Source organism: Equus asinus, chromosome 11, assembly GCF_041296235.1.
Source record: "Equus asinus isolate D_3611 breed Donkey chromosome 11, EquAss-T2T_v2, whole genome shotgun sequence".
In the NCBI taxonomy this organism is placed as follows: Eukaryota; Metazoa; Chordata; class Mammalia; order Perissodactyla; family Equidae; genus Equus; species Equus asinus.
This window is the reverse complement of record NC_091800.1, coordinates 84,211,813-84,231,801: the sequence shown is the minus strand read 5'-3', so window position 1 is coordinate 84,231,801 and position 19,989 is coordinate 84,211,813. Positions and strand designations below refer to the sequence as shown.

General features: G+C 61.0%; 1 protein-coding gene across 25 annotated transcripts in view; it reads right to left on the bottom strand.

The window, feature by feature from the left end:
- MCF2L (MCF.2 cell line derived transforming sequence like) overlaps window positions 1–19,989 on the bottom strand; it is a 179,560-nt gene that overhangs the window by 72,672 nt on the left and 86,899 nt on the right. Inside the window, exon 1 of one of the 25 annotated variants that reach the window (XM_070520168.1) lies at window positions 16,824–16,983. The exons of 21 other annotated variants lie outside the window; for them this stretch is intronic. Coding sequence is in view for 3 of the 4 variants with exons in the window: in XM_070520190.1 (XP_070376291.1) it covers window positions 8,574–8,646 (73 nt within the window). In the remaining variant the exon portion in view is untranslated. Of the gene's footprint in view, window positions 1–8,573; window positions 8,937–16,823; window positions 16,984–19,989 lie in introns of those variants that run through there. 3 more of the 25 variants (XM_070520190.1, XM_070520188.1, XM_070520175.1) reach the window with 3 other exon arrangements.

Sequence of the window (19,989 nt, the reverse complement as noted above, 5' to 3'; positions counted from 1 at the left end):
GACAAGGCCCTGCCCGTGAGACCTGCAGCAACGTGGGCAGTGCTCCCAGCCCACCTGACACCCGCCAGCACGAGCCTTCCTGGGGCTCCGGCTGCCACCGCTGGGGCTCTGGGGTGGGACTCCCAGACGTCATTTCTCACGCGTCCCGCAGAGCCTCCTCCACGATCGGGACGGAAGGCTGCAGAGTCGGACAAGCGTGGGAAGCACCAGCGACAAACTCCCGTCCCAGGGACTCCAAGAGGCCACCCCCCCAGGCTTAACCGACCGCGGATCGTCGTGGTGGGGGGAGGGTGCATGCAACGTCGCGTGGTGGGGGGAGGGTGCATGCAACGTCGTCCGACTCCTGCAGAGTTAATGCAGGAACCACGCACTGGGGAAGTGCTGCTCTACCTAGTACTTAGGAAAATGAAAAAATCTGATGTAGATTCCAACACAGCACCCGCTGGGCCAGCGGCACAGACTAAAGCAAAAAGAAACAGGGGCCGGCCCGGTGGCATAGTGGTTAAGTTCATGCACTCTGTTGTGGTGGCCTAGGATTCACAGCTTCTGATCCTGGGCTCAGATCTACATACCACTCATCAGCCATGCTGTGACAGCATCCCACTACAAAACAGAGGAAGATTGGCACAGATGTTAGCTCAGGGCCAGTCTTCCTCAGCAAAAAACAAAAACAAAAACCCACCAAGGTCTTAACCCAGAAAGCAAGTATGTCTGGAACATCTCTACCACAACCAGCCGGCATAGTGGACAGTACAAGAGAAATGTGGGAACCTCTTAAACTCAGGAGTCTGGAGCAACTACATTACATTTTAATTGGTTCACACAGGAGATCTGTAATTATAGGAGAAACAGTTGCAGTACAACTGTGACTAAGTACTTTTTATGGATCGATGTATTTAATTGTCACAACTTCCCAAAGGAGGCAACACTACGATCCCATTTTTTGGATGAGCACACGAAGACCGAGAGAGGTTGAGTGAGTTGCTTGAGGCCACGCAGAAGTGACGGGGCGATTCCAGGTGCAGCAGCTCAAAGCAGGGGGTGTGAGGGTGCCAGCCGGCAAGGCGGCGTCTGGGTGGGTGACTCTCAGGGGTGGGGTTTAGCGAGCAGAGCTGCTAAGAGGGGGGCTCTTCTAAGCTGGGGGGAGGCTCGGCCAGAGAGCCGTGGGGAAGAGCGCAAAGTCACCGAGACGCAGGGGAAGCGGCGTCTGGAGCCTGGTCACCTGGCTCAGGGTGGGTGACAGGGACAGCAGGCCCCAGGGGCCTCGCTCACCCAGATGGCAGATCTCGCGTCCGTGGTCAAAGCGACATCCAGCGATCGGCAGACGCGTTTAAACCATCTCGAGCCTGTCAGTTCCCCTCCGTCACAGCCTTAAAACCCGACTCAAGGTCTCACACAGACCCTCCGCGGCGGGCGGGCAGGCGGCGGGTGACCCGGGACTGCCGTCACCAAGCCCGCGGACGGCTGGTGTGGCGCCAGGTGGGGGCCCCCACTCCCAGAAAGCCAGCAGGACAGGATGCAGACAAGCGAGTTAACTGTCAGCGTCTCTGCGCCTGAGGACTGACTGCACATTGTCCCCAGGTTCACAAAGACGTGCTGTCTGCGGAACAGCTCTCGCCTCTGTGCCGTCCCCTCTGAGTCGCTTTGACGGGGGCTGGAACCCGGGGGCCACGTTTCACTTTACTTTATGCACAGGGATCTCTGGTTTCCCGGAAGTGGGCCAGGGCTCCGGAGGCAGTCAGGAGCTGTGTGACCTGGGCACGTGACTTAACCTCTCTGAGCTGGTCTCCTCGTCTGTAAAATCAGGACAATCGTGGCACCCAGCAGAATTCCAGGTGGTTTGTGCGTTGAGCGAACATTTACAGTGTGGTGTCTGGTGCGCAGTGGGTCTTTCTTACTAATGCCTGGGGATGGACGGTCTGCCCCATGCCCTGGCCGGCATCATGTCACCACTGCAATTTGACTTTGGTTTGGCTTTTAAGAAAAAGACATTTCAATCCAGCCGAGGGCTCCACAAGGGGACATTTCATAACAGCACTAGGACATCCCAGGACAGCTGGCTGCCGAGGAGCACAGGCGGGGAGGCTGGTCCTGCGGGGGCGGGAGGACTAAAGGGGACAACAGGGTTTCATGTGGCCACGTTCTCCTCGGGCCTTCCTGCCTGGGGTGGCCTGGGGTCTCTGAAGGACTGTGGCTGGCATGGGGCTGGGGGCCCCCACTCCCTCCCCCGCTGCCCTGGACGAGGCCGGGGCCTCCCAGCATGGGGGCAGGGCATCCTAAGAGGGCAGTTGGGTTCAAGAGTCAAGTCCCTGCATTTGAAGCTGAAGGAGCTGGTGCCTGCAGAGCTGGGGACACAGGGACACAGTGTCACACGCTGGGCCAGGACCGAGGCTGGATTCAGGATGAGCGTGGCCGCGTGGCACATGCCATGTGCTGGTCCTCCTGCTCCTGGGGTCCCTGGACCTTTGCTCCCGTCCCTCCCCCATGGCTTCATTTCTGCTTTGTGAGTGGGCAAGACCCCCAGCCCCCACCCTGTCCCCCGGGGCCAGCCGTGAGGGGCGCCACCATGCAGCTGCTGGGAACGGGCGAGTCCTCGTGGGAGAGGATGGCGCATGGTGGGAGGGCCTCTGTGAGCTCCCTCCTCCTCGTATGGACTGAGGTGTCAGGCCTCCAGTGCCACCCTCAGCTGCCCGGCCCCCAAAGGCTGGTGACTGAGGCCTCAGGAGGCTGCTCACCCTGCTCACCGAGGTGCTAGCAGGTCACGCAGCCTGGCGCCATCAAGGCCTGCGGGCGGGGTCTCCCCAGCATGAGGATGGGGCAGGCTGGGAAGGAGGGCAGCAGGCAGTCCAACGGGAGAGACCGGGGGGCTGTGTGGCCTGACTATTTTTACCAAACTGCCCCTTTCCTTAAACTCTGTCCCCGTGTGGTCGCCGTGAGCACGGCTCAGCTGGGCCGTCGCTTCCTGGGCTCACGGTGTCTGTTTTTGCCTGAAAGCCCGCATGGACCAAGGGCCCTTGGGTCCCATCGAGACTGAGACGGGAGCCCCCCAACCACGGGCGAGGCCTCCTCACGCCCACACAGCAGTGCTGCAGCCAGAGCCGGCCTCCCGGAGGAGGCCACCATCACATGCCCTGACCTTCCAGGAACCCCCGCGGTTCCAGCTGGCTGTCACCTCTCCCAGAAGCGCCCTGAGACGCACTCCCAGTGCAGACTGCGGGATTCCCTCCACTCACAGTGCCCTGAGGGAGAGGAGGAGTCAGCCAAGGACAGAGGACGGCGGCAAACGCCACAGGGACTTTTTGGTTTGAAATTCCCACTCGAGGAGCCACAGCTCTGTTTAATCCAGTGTCCGGCCGTGTGGCCTCAAGGGCCACGGGGCAAAGTCCGCACGTGTGGGTTTGGAAACCAAAGTGAGGGGATGAGAACATCCCGGAAGCTCGTGCTCTGAGCGGCGGGGCAGCAGGTGGGAGGGCGCCCTTGCCTGTGGGGGCAGCAAGGACGGAACCCGGAGCTCACGGCTGGCCCGCCAGGACCACGCACGGCCAGGGAGAAGCCGGCGAGGGGATGCAGGGAACCTGGATGTTCACACTGCCGCCAAAACAAGAAGCAGTGTGAGGGGCCTGGCAGGAGGGCCGGGACGGGCTCTGGGTGGCGCTTTGGGAAACACACCTTCAGACGTCTGCTGTGGCAGCAGATCGGAAACCCGACGGCAGCATCACTAACACAGACCTGTCTTCACGCGCAGGGAGGGGGTGGAGGGAGGCGGCCAGAGAGCCGAGAAGCGCAGCATGTGTTTTAGTCACCAAACCGCTCGGTGCCACAAAGGTCCCAGCGAACCCAGACCCCGAGGCCACACACCCGGGAGCAGGGGGAGCTGGCCCTGCCCACCGTGTGGCCCAGGGGGCACAAAAGACGGGCAGGCAGGCCGGTGACCCTGGACCTGGAGCGCAGACGGCCGGCCTCACTGATCCTGCCCCACACGGGCCTGTCCGGGGAGTGAGACCCGCATGTCGGGAGGCTCTGGCTGGGAGGGGTGTCGGGGACCCAGCCGCCAGGGCCAGGAAGGTTGTATGGGGCCAGGGTGGCCCATGGAGACCTGCCAGCCGTCTGCCGAGCCAGCAGGAAGCGGGGGGACAGGTGGGCCAGGTAAGGCGGAGGGGAAACTCACACCTGGAGGGCTGTGCTCGCTCCGTTGCTGAAACCCCCTCCAGCCTCATGTACGGATTTGAGGATCAGCTCCGGGGTCTCAGCGCCAGGTGTCTGAGGACCTTTCACTGTTGTTGATGACACCCCTCCCCGTGAAGTTTGCATCTGGTCCCAGGACCAGGAGAGGTATTTCCCGGGGACTGGCTCATGCGGCCCCACAAGCCCACCGAGGGCATTACATCACGCGTTCCGGCTCAGGCCCACCTGACGGGGGAGCCAGCGCTGCCCCCACCCCTGGGACCCCAGAGCTGGCAAGCGCGCATCCAGGTGAGAGGCGTGTGTGAGAGCGAGCCAGCCTGGGAACAGCACACGGCAGGAGGCCGTCTCTGAGGCCTGGATGTCACTTGATGCCCTGCTCCTTCAGCGGGCAACGACCTCCGGAGGTACGCTGTGCTCCAGGTGCCCTTCTCCTGGGTCCAAGGCTGAGAGGATCCGGCTAATTCAGGGAACGCTGCCGCTTAGGTACCCATGCCCCCTGACCCAAGTCCCTGGAGAAAAGAGCAGGTCTCGTGCACAGCAGGCCAGACCTCCACAAAGCTGAGCTGCTCTGCCCACGCCCCCGGTGGGGATGTCCCACGTCCCTGCAGGGGCTCTGCTCCGCCTCTGAGCGTCTCCCCTTGGCACCCAATTAGATGGGACCTGCCGGCTGCGCTGGTTGTTCAGTCTACACTCTACATGGCCAGGCCTGGTGCACGCCTCACCTGCAGTGTAGCCAGTGGGGTGAAAACAAGCCATCCACGGGATGAGGACTGGGTCCAGATGAGCAAGCCACCGGGAGATTCCAGTCCCTCTGAAGATGACACAGGACAGGGCTGCCCACTGCGGCCCGTCCAAGGACTCCGTGGGGCTCATGGTGGCCTGAGCTCCACGGGGAGGAAGTGCTAAGCTGTCATGCTGAAGACAGCTGGCCGCAGGACACGCATCCAATAAGCCGGGGCCTGAGCAGACTTGGGGTGGAGGACGGAGCGGGAAGAGCACCAGCGCGGCCTCAGTCTGCCTATAACCAGCGTGCAGGCCCCCTTCAGTCAGCCGGCCCTCATGCCTGGAGCAGTGTCCTGACAACACGGCGGCCACCTTGCCCTGGCTACAGCCCAGCCTCCTGGACGCTGGGCCCCACAGGCATGCTGTGCCGGCCGCCACTGGCCCCTCCCACAGCGCGGCCTGAGTCCCCGCACACTGGTCCCCAGCGTGCCCCAACTTCAGGTTCCCAGGCGTCTGCACCTCTGCTGACTGGAGTGGTAGGTGTGGTTTACATGCCTCACACACACATGCACACACTACACACAGATGCCACATACAACACACACAAACGCAGCGCACACACGAGCCCGCTGGTTCGGAATAAAGCAGGTTTCTCAGGCAGCTTCCTTCTCTTCTCCTGGTTCTGAAACGCTCTCTAGTCCACATCGCAGAACAGAACTTGAGATCAGGGGAACATCCGCTGACTCCCGCAGGGTCGCGCCTCCCCCTCCGAGGCCGGGGGCTCGCGGGCAACGCTCACATGCATCTGCTGTCGGGATCTGCTCTGGGAGCACGCCACACGAGGGAGGACGGCCGCTCCCACCATCAACACCAGGTCCCTCGAAAACTCCCAAGTTCCTGCCTAGACCGCAGATGAGCACGTTCACCCCCCTTCCAAGCGCCGAGAATTCCATAAGCTAAGAAGGAATAAGAAGCTGCATTAACCTTCACCAAAACACACACCCAACCGACAGAAACAACGACACAGGGAGTGGAGGAGGGGGGCCGCGGGGCGAGGGGATGGGTGGCCCATGTGATGGGGTCCCCCTCCCCCCCCCGCCAGACGGGGTGGCTCAGAGCAGAACAGGGCACATGCGCTCCAGGGATCTGCTCCACCAGGAGGCTGGCCTCGGGACCACAGCTGGTCAGGCACACGGGACAGGGAGAGACACGAAGCATGTGAGCGACAGACAGAGACAGACAGAGACAAAGACAGAGAAGCAGAGAGACAGAGAAATAGACACAGAGACACAGAGAGAAACAGGAATGGAGAGAAAGGGGAGAGAAAGACAGACACAGAGAAGGTGAGACTGAGACAGGGAGATAGAGAGGCAGGGAGGGAGGGAGGGACAGACAGAGAGAGAAAGAAGTAGAGACAGAGTCACAGAGAGAGACAGAGGGAGGGAGAGACAGAAACCAGACAGAGAGGGAGAGAGGGACAAGGAGTGGAAGGAGGGAGGTGGAGGGAGGAGGGAGGTGGAGGGAGGAGGGATGGGAGGGAGCTCTCGGGATCGGGTTTGGGGTGGCGGGTCATGCACACCTGTTGACCTCACTGATTTCATGAGTGACGCGACAGGAGACCCCTGTCCCTGGCACGAGGCAGCGGCTCCAACCTGCCTCCCCACTCAGCAGGGGCTCTGGGTGGGCTGGAACAGCAAGCCAGCCCGGGTCTCCCGTGTCACTCTCCTCACTCTCACCACGCCCCTCTGCTCTCGCCCAGCCCCTGACCCGCCAGGTACCAACCTTCCGCAGGCTTCCTCCCGTCCCCCTTGACCAGGAGAAGCACGTGACCTTGTTTGTAAACAGCAGGCGCCAATGAAGTCAGCATCCTGTTACACAAGCCCCGAGCACACACTCTGGACGTACCCTCGGCATCATCATTGAGGGAAAGACCCCCCAGACGCACCAGCATCTATTTCCTCATAAGTCATAGACGCTTCTTTTTGGTAGGAAAACAGCAAACTGTTTCTAGAGACGGGGAAAAAGCCTCCCAACCCATAATTACACCGAACTTCCTCGGATGTTTATTCGAGAGCCTGTTCATCTTAAAAATAAAGCATGAGCTAGAAAAACTAAGAATTTTAAGGGAAAGTTAGAAGAATTAAAACTAATTTCTTTTTTTTGGGCACCTGAGCTAACATCTGTTGCCAATCTTCTTCTTTTTCCCTTCTTCTTCTCCCCAAAGCCCCCTGGTACATGGTTGTATATTTCACTTGTGGGTCCTTCTAGTTGTGGCATGTGGGACGCGGTGCCATGTCCGCGCTCAGGATCCAAACCGGAGAAAACCTGGACTGCCAAAGTGGAGCACGTGAACTTAACCACTTGGCCAAGGGGCTGGCCCCAACTAATTTCTATTTAGGAAAACAAATGGGCATCAAGAATGATTCCGTTTGGCCACACCGGAGAGTCCTCCCACAACACAACAGGGACACACCCTCGGCAGAGGACATCTGGGCGACCTCACACAGAGCGCCACACACGGGAGAAGTTCCTACCATCCCAGACGAGCTGCGTGCGAGAGAGCATCCTTTTAGGATCCTTCTGGCATTGTCCCAGTGACACTGAATTCAGACATGAAAGCAGCTCTTCCCACACGTCCAAGAGCTCGTGTTCTGCATTTAAAAATGAGTGATTTTGACTTTCCGTGGGGCCACCTGAGCACCTCATGGTCTCTGAATCTTATCTGCCAGGGAAACTCATTTACTCAGCCATTCTTCACACACCCAGTCTCTTCACTGTAAAACTGGAAACTGTAGATGTTTATTAGCTGTCACGGACAGCTAAGCTTTGACTGATTGATTAAAATTTACAAGAATACTTGTTTTATGAATTATCCATCAATCCTTGGCAGAAGTACCTGCTGGAAAACGTACTTAAGACAAACTGCTTCACAATGAATGCTCTTTCATCCTCAGAAGCACAAGGAGACCCACACAGTCCCCTCTGCTCAGGCCAGGGCAGGGCCCATCCCAGGTCTTTGTCCTCTGTCCCCACAGGCATCTCAGAAGCACCCACCCTCCGATGAGACGGGAGCAGGGACAACACATGAGGACCACACAGATCCCCCAGGACGGGCCCTCACCATCCACAGGCTGGGACCGCCCGGTCCTGAACCCTGCTCGCCCAGAGAGAGGCCTTCAATGGTGTGCAGGGTACATGGACACCGGGGGACGGCACTGGCCCGGGATCACCGCCAGGGACTGCTGCCCTCTCTCCCAGGCTCTGTGGCTCCCTGCTGCACGCGCGCACCGTGTCTATGGGAAAGCTCAAACAAAGGAGCCCCAGCAGGGGTGCATTCTGGTGGCTCCCAGGGTGTGCGTGCGACTGTGCCCCTTCATTCCCAGGGCAGGCCCAGTGAGCGGCTCCCCAGGGGCACCCCAGGCAGGGAGAGAAGCCGGGGGCCACAGCCCCAAACCAGCCGGTGGCGCCCGACACGCCCCCACCCCCAGGAGGGGGACTGCCACTGCCACCTGCATCGGTACCGCCCCAGCCTGGATCCCACCTACAGGCCAGACCGCCGACTCAGTCTCTGCAGCCGCCTACGTGGGCGACCAGGAGGTCCCTGGTCCCCCCGCCCCCCACGCACTGTCGCCCCACAGCAAGCACCAACGCGAGGCCAGACGCACCTGTGCTCGCCTTCAGCAGGAGCCACAGCCCGGAGATATCCTGCGACAGCACGGAGATGAGGCTTAAGGTCATGCTGCGGCCGCCAACGCGCCGGCGTCAGGAGGCGGCGACCTGCCTCGCAGAACGCCCGTTCTGGGCGCACAAAGGAAGGCGGCTGGGCTCCATCTTTGGGCCGCCTGCGAGAGGACGCGGACCCCTGGGGCTCTGCAGATGCAGCCTGGCAGCTCCCGAGGGCCTGGGGTTTGAGGGGCCTGATGCGCAGCCCACGGCCGGCTCACCTATCCTGCCCTCGGCCGGTTAACTGTTGCCAGCCCAGCGGCAGTGAGCTTCCTGCGGCGGCTCCAGCCCGCACCGCCCGTCTCAACCCTCCCTGCGGGAGCCCTGCGCTCAGCGCTGTCCCTAAGCTGGGCAGGCGGCAGGGCGAGGGGCAGGGCTGGCCCGGGGCACGTGGAGCCTTGGGGGTCTGGACCTGACCCCTCACTGGAGGAGACGCGCTGGAAAGTAGGGTGCTCAGAGGCTGCCTGACACGGCTCTCCCTGTCCGTCCACCTGTCTGTCAGTGAGCGCCTTTGAAAGCTGCGTGTTGCACTCATGTTCACATGTGGAGCAGGTCCTCAGCAGCTGAGACCTCAGCACGCCCTTGGGGGCTGCCAACAGGGAAATGTAAAAAGGGGGGTGGCTGCCATGGGGGAACCCCTGGGGAGTTCATTAAAATGCGGGTTTTGATTCTGCAGGGGAGGGGGGGCGGGCCTGAGATGCTAACGAGCTCCCTGGGGATGCGGGGCCGCTGGCCTATGGACCAGATTTTGAGCAGGAAGAGCCCAAGGGGCTGAGGGGGCCCGGCGCCTGAGCCTAGCGCTGCAGCGGACCAACCTGGGGACGGGGCAGCCCTTTAAACTGGATCAGGACTGTTCCTGGCTCATGAGACAAGAGCGCAGAAGCGTCCACCGGCATGTGGTTTGTCCCCATGTCTGCCATCCAAATATAATGTTGCAGACGTGCTTTCCTGCCAGCCTGGGCCCTGGGCGGAGCCCCCAAGTGGAGGCCATGGGGTTGGGCACGCTCCCGCTATCGGGGCCCTTGTTGCTGCAGTGGTAGCTGCCACACCCGCTGCACCTCCCTGTCACGTGGCTCCGGTTCTGCCCTGTCTCTGCTCGGGGGGGTCCAATCCTCTTCTCTTGACACCCTCCTCAGCCGCCCCCTCCCCCTCTGACACGGCAGAGTCTTCCGCAAGCACAGCGCTTACATCACGGCCCCAGAGACTGGGAACCGAGAGGCAGCTGAGCAGACCAGGGCGCAAGCTCCCAGCGGGCGGGCGAGGCCCTTCACTGCGGGGCTCCCACAGCAGCTTCGCAGCACTGCCTCACCCCCAGCCCCCAGCACACACCACAGGCAGGTCCTTGTCACATGGAGCACGGCCTTCTCCCGCAATGCTGGGAGCCGGCTGGGGTCTGACCTCCTGCGGAGACCACCCATGGCCACGCCCTGCTTCCCTCCTTTCCGGAGCCCCTGGTGCAGCTCCCCATGGCCCTGGGCAGGGCTCCCAGGACCGAGGGCGCCTCACACATCTAGCACGTGGCGCATGCACATCAAATGGGTAACAGACAGCGCAGACGACTGTTCTGAGAAAGGAGTTACAAACGCAAGGAGCAAGGACGAGAGGCGCCAGGCGGCTGAGGGAGGGGCTGCGGGGCACCCATCTAACCACTCACTCGCTCTCTCGCCGTGCTCCCTGCTCTGCTCCCTGTGGTCCCGTGTCTCCCAGGTGCTCGGCAGATGCTCAGGTGCCCTGCGAAGCAGGATGCTCCCCAGGAGGGCGACAGCAGCCCCATGGTCCCTGTGACTAGACCGGGGCCGTCTGCACCACACCGGGGAGGGCCAGCAGACATGCCTGTCCCTGTGGAGGCAGCTCCCTGACATCCCTCGGCCAGAAGGCCTCCCAGCATCCGGCTCAGTGCTCTCGGCCTGCTGCTCCAGCAGACAAGCCGGGGCAAGAAAGGGGAGCTGCACCCGGGGATGCACAGGGCTCACATTCGGCCTCGCCTGCCCCTCCATCCTGGCTTCCCCCATTCTAGAAGGACACGCTCGAAGAGGACCCAGGCCCAGTCCCCCAGGCAGCTCCTGACCCTTAGACTCAGGAGAGACCCCGTCAGGGTCGAGAGCCTGGCCTCTAGGCCCGTCACCACACTCCTCACTCATCCTCATGGTTGGAGACGCCACTTGCCCTCGGCTCATGCACTTGGCTGCTGGGGACACTTTCCAATACAAAAACCAACCCTGGCCGTCCCGAGCCAGCACCTCTGTCTCTGGGTTCACGGACCGGCTGCACCCAAGGCACACGCCCAGGCCACTGCACAGAGACACGGCCTCCAAGGCCAGCGGCTTGGGAAGCATGGGTTGGGCGGGTTTCTAATGGTTGCCATGCACTTCCGCAGAACAATCCAGAACACACCACGCTGGAGTCCATACGAAACAAGCATTTGCTCTCCTTTAGAGCTGGTCCCCTTCGGAACCAGACACAGCGTTTAAAAGGAAGCTGCTGGTCTGCCTGAGGTTTTCCCTCTAAGGACATGTGTCTCATTCATCCAAGAAATCGAGCCACCTGCCCCAGGAGGCGCAGGGACTAGAAGGGAAGGGTCGGACCCCAGTGCTCCTAGCGGAGGAGGGCGTCCCAGAGGCAGGGGGCAGTGCACACCCCATGTGCTCGCACTATTTCCCAGCACAGGCCGCGGGCACTGAAGGGTCCGGGGAAACAAATCCCCAGTGCTCAATTGGCTCGGCTGGTCTCTCCACCCCAATGTCCACCGAGTGACGCCTTCGCCCACCTACAGTCTTGCCCGCCGTCTCCTGCCCAGGGAGCCACCCTCGCTGCCCCCCTCCACTGTGACCCATCTCCGCATGTCCCCAGCCCGTCCTCACCCGCCATGCCCACGGCTCATGCCCATCTCGCCACACTTGTGTCTGGTGCTAACCCACCAGGACTCAGCCTCCATGGCCGAGCTCTTTGTCCCTCCGGCTCCCTGTTGCATCTCTGGCACTCAGAGCCGTGCCTGCCACGTGGCAGGTGCGTGATGAATGCGTGTTAAAGGAATGTGACCACAGCAGGCAGGAGCAGAAGTGAGGAGACGGGAGACAAAGCTGTGTGGACACTTTCTCCAGAATGCACTCTCCTCGCCCCCCTGCAGCCCTGAGAGGCCCAGAGTGTGGAATTCTGGTGCGAGGTCAGCTCTTCCGTGACTCTGCTGCCCAGGAGGTCTCTGAGCCCCTCATTCCAGCAGTCAGCGCCCTGTGCACTCATCGCCGTTCCCCACGCCCTGCGCTCGGCCTCAGTCTCCACCACCAACTGTGTTGCTTCCCCCTGGCAGCCCACCAGGGCTTTATTCTCGCTGAGCTGTCAGTTCAAGGACCACCGGTTCTCCTCTCTGTTTTCACCTCTACCAGGTGACGTTCTCTTGAGAGTGTGGATCAGGTAAGGAGTGAACGCACACCGGCCCTCGTGGGGAAGGGGTGTGGGCAGGTGTGAGGCCAAAGGGCATGCAGGCATTTCTGGCAAAGTCTCCAGGGCCAGATGCTGGCTCTGGGAACCGGCTCAGTAGCTGTAGCCTCATGGAGCCTCAGAGGTCGGCCCTGGGTGTGGGGACAACACTCACTGTGGGGACAGCTGAGCCTGGAGCGGCGCCCGTGAGCAGCTGACACACAGGCTGCAGGGGCCTGGTCATCGCTGGGGGTTAGTGACCATCAGCCCTGAGCAGCTGATGGTAAGTTAGTCACTCTTCTCATAAACGGGCAGCGTCCCACCCCCCGTTTCACGTTCTCCCTCGTCTGATGGGCTGTGAATGAGCCACCAGCTGGCCAGCGAGCGCTTGTCCAGGACAAGAGCCTGTGCACAGGGCGCGGCTGCCAGGCAGAGAGGGTGTTTGCCTGAGACATAAACATGCTTCACTGTGTCAGGTCAGAGGGTTTTGTGGACAATTTCTTCTTTTTCTTTTTTTTCTTTTCTTGGCTTGAGGAAGATTGTCCCTGAGCTACTATCTGTGCCATCATCTCCTATTTTGTATGTGGGTCATGGCCACAGCATGGCTGAGTGGTGTAGGTCGATGCCTGGGATTCAAACCTGTGAACCTGGGCCACCAAAGTGGAGCATGTGAACTTAACCATACGCCGCTGGGCCGGCCCTCATCTTCCTCTTTTTTTGCTTTAGGATGATCATCCCTGAACTAACATCTTCCCCCATTTTGTAAGTGGGACATGTGCCAAACTTAACCAGTATGCCACAGGGCCAGCCCTAAAAAGACAATTTCATAGGTTTCAACAGTGCAGGCATGCAACCACACAAGAAGGAGAGAGTGAGGCCCTGCAGAACATCGAGAGAACACGAGGCCTGATGGGACAGGACGGGGCCTGGAAGCCACAGATCACGGCTCCCGGGCGAGACGCAGGCCTTGCTCATTTCCGCTGCCAGTTAAAGGCACAGAAACAGGATCCTGGCTCCGAAGGTCTGTTTCCCCGAGAGCAGTTCTGGGGCCGAGGCCTGCTGACGCCCCTCTGGGAGAAGGGTGGTTCGAAGGGAGGGCCAGAGTCTCCCGGTCTGAATGTGCCGGGACCCTGCGGGGGGTCCTGAGCTGGAAGGAAATGGTGGACAGCCCGCTTCACTGTTCATCTATTTCAGGAAACACAGCATTGCTGTCAAACCTGCAGTATTCCGCACAGGTACATGCCACGTCATACTTCAAACACACACAGTGTACACGGCCGTGAAGGCTGGCCCAGCCCTGAGAACCTGCAGCCTGAGGTGGGCGGCTCCCCAGTGGGCGGCACCCCACCTCCTGCCCAGCTGAGCTCAAGTATTTACAGGAGCTGGGCATTAGTCCTTCCCCATAGGAGGGAGGAAAAGCCAACCAAAACACAGAACAGTCTCCCTGTGGGCAAAACTGTGTCCCTTCGAACCTTAGAAAAATACTGTATAACTTTAAAATAGGCTCCAGATCCAGAATGCCGCAGAGAGCAGAGCCGAAGTGTTGGGCGCCCGGCCTCTTCTGCTGGGCGGCACGGCGAGAGGAGCACCTCGAGGCTGCGCCCTTATCTGCTCAGGCCTCCCTCACCACCTGGCCTGGTTTCGTCGTCATGGCAACCCTGGAGGCAGGTGTCGCTGCTCAGCGGTTGGCTCAGCAAAGCCTCCAGGAGCAGGCGAAGCCGGACACGGGCTGCTCAGTCCTCTGTCCCCACGCTGTCCCCCTCCTGTGAACTCACTGTGCCCCTCCCACGTCCTCCTCCCACGTCCTCCCCACCCTCCTCTCAAGTCCTTGCCCTCCTCCCCGTCCTTCAGCTCCCCCATTGTTACAGTGCTGCTCCTTCCCACCTTAGCTGCTGCTGCTCCCTGGGGCTCTGCCCTGGGCTCTCGTGTCCTGCAGTCTGTCCACTCGGCTCTCCTAAGCTGAACGCATTTTCTCTGCCCCCAAAGTCAACCCACTGTCACAGGATAAAAAGCAGACTTCTCGGGGGACATGCGGGCCCTCAGGCTGACCCTGCGTGACTGGCCAGCCGGCCAGCCAGCCGTGACCATCCCACCTCCATCTCCCCACTTCTACCACAAGTTCCAGCTGTGGACACAGCAGGAAACCGCTATACCAGGGGTGCCTGGGCCTCCCAACCTTGGGCCACGTGCCGTCACAGGGTGGGGACCCAAAGGGTGGGCAGCCACCACGCAGAGGGCCTGGCAGGCCAGCTCGTCCCCTGGGGCTAGCTCTCGGCACACGCAGCACCACGGTTCTGTGCACCCAACCCAGGGACTCTGCAGACCGCACCCTCCAGCCCTCACCTAAGGCCGACCGCAGAATCAAGACTCCAGAGCAGGAACGAACAGACGACCACGATGCGCCGACAGCATCACTCAGGCAGGAAACCGCGACCGTCCCATCAGATCTGGCAAGACGGCGCCCAGAAGAAGGAAAACTGTCAGGCCAGCGCGTTTAATCCCAAGTGAGAAGCAACCACATTTCCACTAAGGGGAGGGCATCTTCCAAACAGAGCTTCTCAGGTTAAAGACCCACACACGAATCACACGACGCTATGAACCATCATGACCTCAACAGAATGATTTAAAAACCTCACACGCACTAAGGCAAGTTTCCCAACAAAATGATCCAGCTGAACAGTTACAGTGAGTTCGACCCCACGAAACATAAACCCACTGAAACATAAAAACACGACACCTTCTAATTAGTCCGCAAGAACAACACAACAGCGTTAATAAAGACAGGAATTTTCTAGACGCCGGGAAGCTGAACTTGACCGCCACCTGCGTAACTGCTGAAGGAGACTGAAAACCTCGGATGGGGACAGCGACCCGCCCGCTGCACGCGCTCCCGTTTCAGCCACGACGGCCGTGAGAACAATTTCACTAAAAGTGGCGCTCGCTGAGCGCTGAACCGGCTTTGATCCATGACATCAGACGCGGAAAAACTACGAAGCCTGTTGAGTCAGATGACGCACACTTAAAACATATTTTTGTAGTGAGAGCAGAAGTGTTTTTCATACCTTTTTAGTAGAATTAAAAAGCATTAATATTCCACTTCTCGCCATTTAAATCCCTTGGACCTTGGCGTGTATTCCGTAACTGGGTGATTTATAAGCACAGACGAGCTTCCCTGAGGCACAAGCCCCGAGGCTAAGAGACCACCGAGGGGGCTCCCGCACTCTCCCACCGCCCTCAGCTTCTCCATGCCCTTCGCCTGGTTAGCAGGAGCCCACCTCCAGGGCCTACAGTGGTTCCCAACCCCGAGGCGGGGCCTGGAACAACCCCTTCCCCAGGGACCAGCGTCGTCTTGACTGGGTTTCTTGCACAGGATTCAGGAAGAGAAGCCAGTCAAACCACCAGTGGCCTTGGGAGCCCCGAGTATCCGGTCTCCACTGCTTTGCACAGACTCCGCCCTGACCCACAGACCCCACACCGCCCCAGGTCCCACCTCCTGGCTCAGGGGTCTAGCCTGGCCAGGCCCCACGCCCCACGCCCCAAGCAGCTCTTTCTTCTGGATTCCTTTACCCGCCCCGAAGATGTCTGTTGGTCTCATTTTGGAGCCTGGCCTGCAGGCTCCTGTAAAGGTAGGAAGGGGGCTGCCTGCCCCACGGGCTCCTCACAGGCTGGGCCTCAGCGCCCATCCATGGGCTTCCAACTCATGGACGGGCGGCCACCACAAGCAACAGGGCTCCTGCTTCTCAGATCCATGACCGCTCATGCCCTCTGGGCTGAGGCCACAGTGAGCCTGAGGAGAAGGCAGCTGGCCAGGGGCTCACGGGCCCGACGTGCTCTTGGTCCGTCGCAGTCACGGGAGGCTACCACAGAGGACTGTGCTCTAGGCACCCGGCCACGCTGCTGCAGTGGGAGCCAGCACGGGCGACCGCCACCTCCTCTCCTCTGCCAGAACTTCAGACCAGCTTGGCCTCGCTGGCTCTGAGCGCACACACTGGAGACCCGCTTCCCACCACATCGGGTCGCAGATGTGCACTGGGACACGGAGCTCCACCCGCTTCTGTCTGTGGGATTCCAGCGCCAGGGGTCTGACCGCCTCCCGTGGGAGGCGCTGGCTGCTGTCTGGTTTCCACATCGTTTACTGTTAGGGGCAACACAAGACAGACGCGTGAAATTGGGCGCCCCAGCCAAATACGTCCACACAGCGACACATGCGCTCCGTGGCCCTCCTGCAACGGCTCTCGTGCCACAGAGAGCCGAGCGCACGGTGCCGGGGCCAGGACAGGGCCCATGCAGCCACAACCTTCTTCTCTGCTCCTCTGAGGCTTCCCTTCCTTCCCTCTTCACACCAACTCTGGCAGGCCAAGCAGCTTGGGAAATCAAGTCAGTGGCCCCCTCCAAGCCGGCGTGGACCCAGCCCCCTCGCCAGCCCTCACCCCACACCCCGGCCCCAGGGGCCTTCCTCTTAGCACCACCCTGTCTGGTGTGTCACTGCACTTTCGAGTCCCGTTTCCCAGTCATTTATGCATTAAGTTTTCTCTCCCCAGGCCCAGCGTGATGAGTCCAGCGCTCAGCGGCGGTGAGTGGCGGGTCCAGCAGGGGTGCGAACCATCTTACCTCCAGTCCTTGCTCTTATCTTTGCCTGTTTTCTCTACGGACCCCAACAAGCGCGTATGAAGCCGATATCGGGGTGCATGCTAATGTGTTACGTGGAGGGGTAAGGAGCACGAGGAGGAAAGACGGTCGGAGCCGTGGCTGGACCAGCGGGCTCCAGCAGATACCTAGCAGTTTGGACGGAATTCGCACGAGGGGCTCCGGACGCCCTCCCGCAGGGCCCGGGGCAGAAGCGCCAGCTGCAGGGGCTGGCAGAGGGCCGGGCGGCTCCCATGCTGAGCAGGAACACTCTCCGCGCCTGATTGGAAAAACAGACTCACAGCTCCAGATACCATCGCTCTCAACAATGAGCCTCTCCGCTTCCGGGCGGGGCCTGGACCGAGTGTTTATGGACGACCCACCATTCCCACCCGAGGGCGGCAGGCACAGCCGCTCCATTTGTGCTGCACAAGCCCCAACATGGGCAGAAGCGACTTGGGCAGGGAGCAGCTCCTCCTCCTAGGTCAACAAGCCATTTCACAAACCTGATCGATCTGGGCGGGGCTGTGGGCAGATCCGCAGTCAGAGAGCAAACACAGCTGGAGCCGTGGGTCGAACCACATGCCACCCTGGCCACGGACACTGGAGGGTGAGGCTCAGCCCATCCGTGGATGCCTCAGGGCTGGACTGGAGCGGGCTGTGGCCTGGGGAGCTGGGGGCTGTGGGTGGTGGGTGGCCAGTACTCACCCCCCACACCATGACCTGGAGGGCACAAAGGGCCGTCCGGTGTGCTGGACTCAGGAAGGTGAAGACAGGTGACACGTGCCTTTCTGGGCTGGACCTTGGTGGTCTTGGTCTCAGGACCCCGGGCGCTCTCGATGGGAAGTCCAGATTCTAAATCTGACCACCGAGCTGGGCCTCAGTTTCCTCACCTGAGAGGTGCAGAACAAGTGACCTCATGCTCCAGGCTCACAGTCATCACTCGGTTCCCAGGGGCCACAGGACCCCAGCCATGCCGCTCAGAGGAAAGCGGCCCCAGGGCTGGACCCCCGCTTGTACCCAGGCCCTCACCGGGGATGACCAGGCCAGCTGGGTGGCGGGTGTGTCTAAAGGGCCAAGCAGGAGTTCTGTGGGGGCGGGAGAGGGCGGAGCGACTCAGACTCCTGGCAGACGGCTCCTTGTCAGGAGCCCAGAGGTGGAAACAGGTCCACCCTGCACCGGCAGGTGGGCGGGGCTCCTGGCACCGGCACTCAGGGGAGCTGGCGGGCAGCACCAGATCTCAGTGCAGGGCTCACGGAGGAGCCTGCGCCCACGGGCCCATCGGATCCGCGTCTAGGGAAGGTGCTCCCAGGGTGCCAGGAGAACTGGTGGAGGGGACGGAGGCACATCAGAAGACCCCTTGGAGGGAGGGCACACCCTCCTTTAGGGCTGCTTTCCAAATGAGTCTCACACCCTGAGAAACACGGAAAGTCGTGCCAGGGCTTCTGGTCGCTCACAGCTCCATGGCACACAGAGCAGGGCGGGGCTCAGGTCCCGGTAACCACCCAGGGCTGGCTGCAATGCGGGTACCTCAGAAAAACCCATTCTGGTTTTTAAAAGCCCCAAAGCCAACATGTTTTATTTTTAACCGGTGTTTACCCTTCTGCAACAGAATATAATGAAAAGGGACTAAGAGGCTCCAGCCAAACCTGGGCATCCAGATGAGACGTCTGGCCATGCCGGGAAAGGAAGGAGTCATGACCCTGGGAGGGAGGCGTGACCCTGGGAGGGACGGACGGGAGATTTGGTGGGAGCGGACGAGGGCTAGGAGCTGGTTAGGTTAAGGTCAGCCCGGAGCCGTGTGAGGAGAGGACAAGCCTGTGCTGTGTGCTGGGCCCGGGGGCCTCTGGGTGCCCCCGAAGGAACGTCCTCCTTCACAGGGGGTGTGCCCAGGATCCATGCGGCTGCAGGTGCGACTGCCACCTCAGAAATCACCAGCCCCACAGTCCAACACTAGCGCACAGCGTTCTCTGCTGCTCCCCCTGTGTCTCAGGCGACACCAGGGCTAGGTGGGCAGGACCAGACAGGCCGCCCACCTGCCCGGCCAGCACCCACGGGTGCATGGGGCTAGGATCCGGGCTGAGATGCCTGTGCTGCACCATGGGGTCGGAATCTGCTCCCCCTGCCTTGGGTCACAGGGCAGAGGAATGACCTGGCCCCAGGGGGAGCGGTCCCACAGCGACCAAGAGGGAGTGGAGCTAAAGGTCCTGGCGGGCAGGGTCTTGGATGAAAGTTGCTGAGCCCTGGGCACGTGGGCTCGGCCCTAAGCTCTCTATGCGGCTTCTCCTTCGATCCAAGCACACTCCGCACCAGGAGCATTTACCGGCTCGGACCAAATCGGGAGCCTCTGCGGGACACGGCCCTGCACCCAGCCAGAGCCAGCTCCTTGCCTCGTGAGCTCGTCTGAAAAGTGGCCTGGTGGTGGCCACTCACAGGCTGTCGGGGGGCCTGTGTCCTGCAGGGCTGGAGGAGCAGACACACGATTAGGAGCCCACATCAGATGATGCTCCGAGAAATGGAGAAAAGATGAGACCCGGAAAGCTGAGCCAGTGTGGGGGGGGCCCTAGACCTGACCTTGGGCCAACACCTGGGGGGTCCCAGCGGCCCCGAGAGGAAGGGGCTGCCATTCCTGTTTGTGGATGATAAGACTGAGACCCACTCCCAGCTCATGGGAGGGAGGGGCCTGCCCAGGAGCTGAATCCAGCCAGCTGGCTCCAGAGAACCCTCCGTGGCACACCTGGATCCACGCCAGCTGACCACAGTCACATGGTCCCTGATGGCCACCTGCAGAATGAGGAGGCGACCTCTGGCCCTGGTAAAGGCATCCTGAAGCGGGGCGGGCATCCCAGAGAGCAGAGAAGGTCCCGTTTTCCTGGCACGACTTTCTCCTGGGATGAAGGGCGGTGCAGCGGGTCTTGACCAGCAGGTCACTGAGTGGGGCCTTCCCCACATCCCAGACCAGTGGGATGACGACTGGTAGGACGAGACAGGCAGGCTCACCAAAGGCGAATGCAACGTCTTAAAGTATTTTCATAAACGCTTCCCACTCTCAGAGGTTTTCACGGACTCACAAGGAGAGGCCCCCTGGGGCCTCCCCTCGGTCTGTGCTGCCCTGCTCCCGCCCACACACCCCTCCAGCGCAGAAACACACGTGCTTCTGGCTCTGGCCTCCTGTGCTTCCTCTCCCATCGGGAGAAGGGAGGTGCTGGGGAGCTGGGTTTGCTCCCCAGGAACAAGGGGCAGAGTCTGCAGATGCACCTCAACGCCAGGCCTAGTCTCTCCTGGACCCACCACGGCTCCCACTGCGGCTCCTGG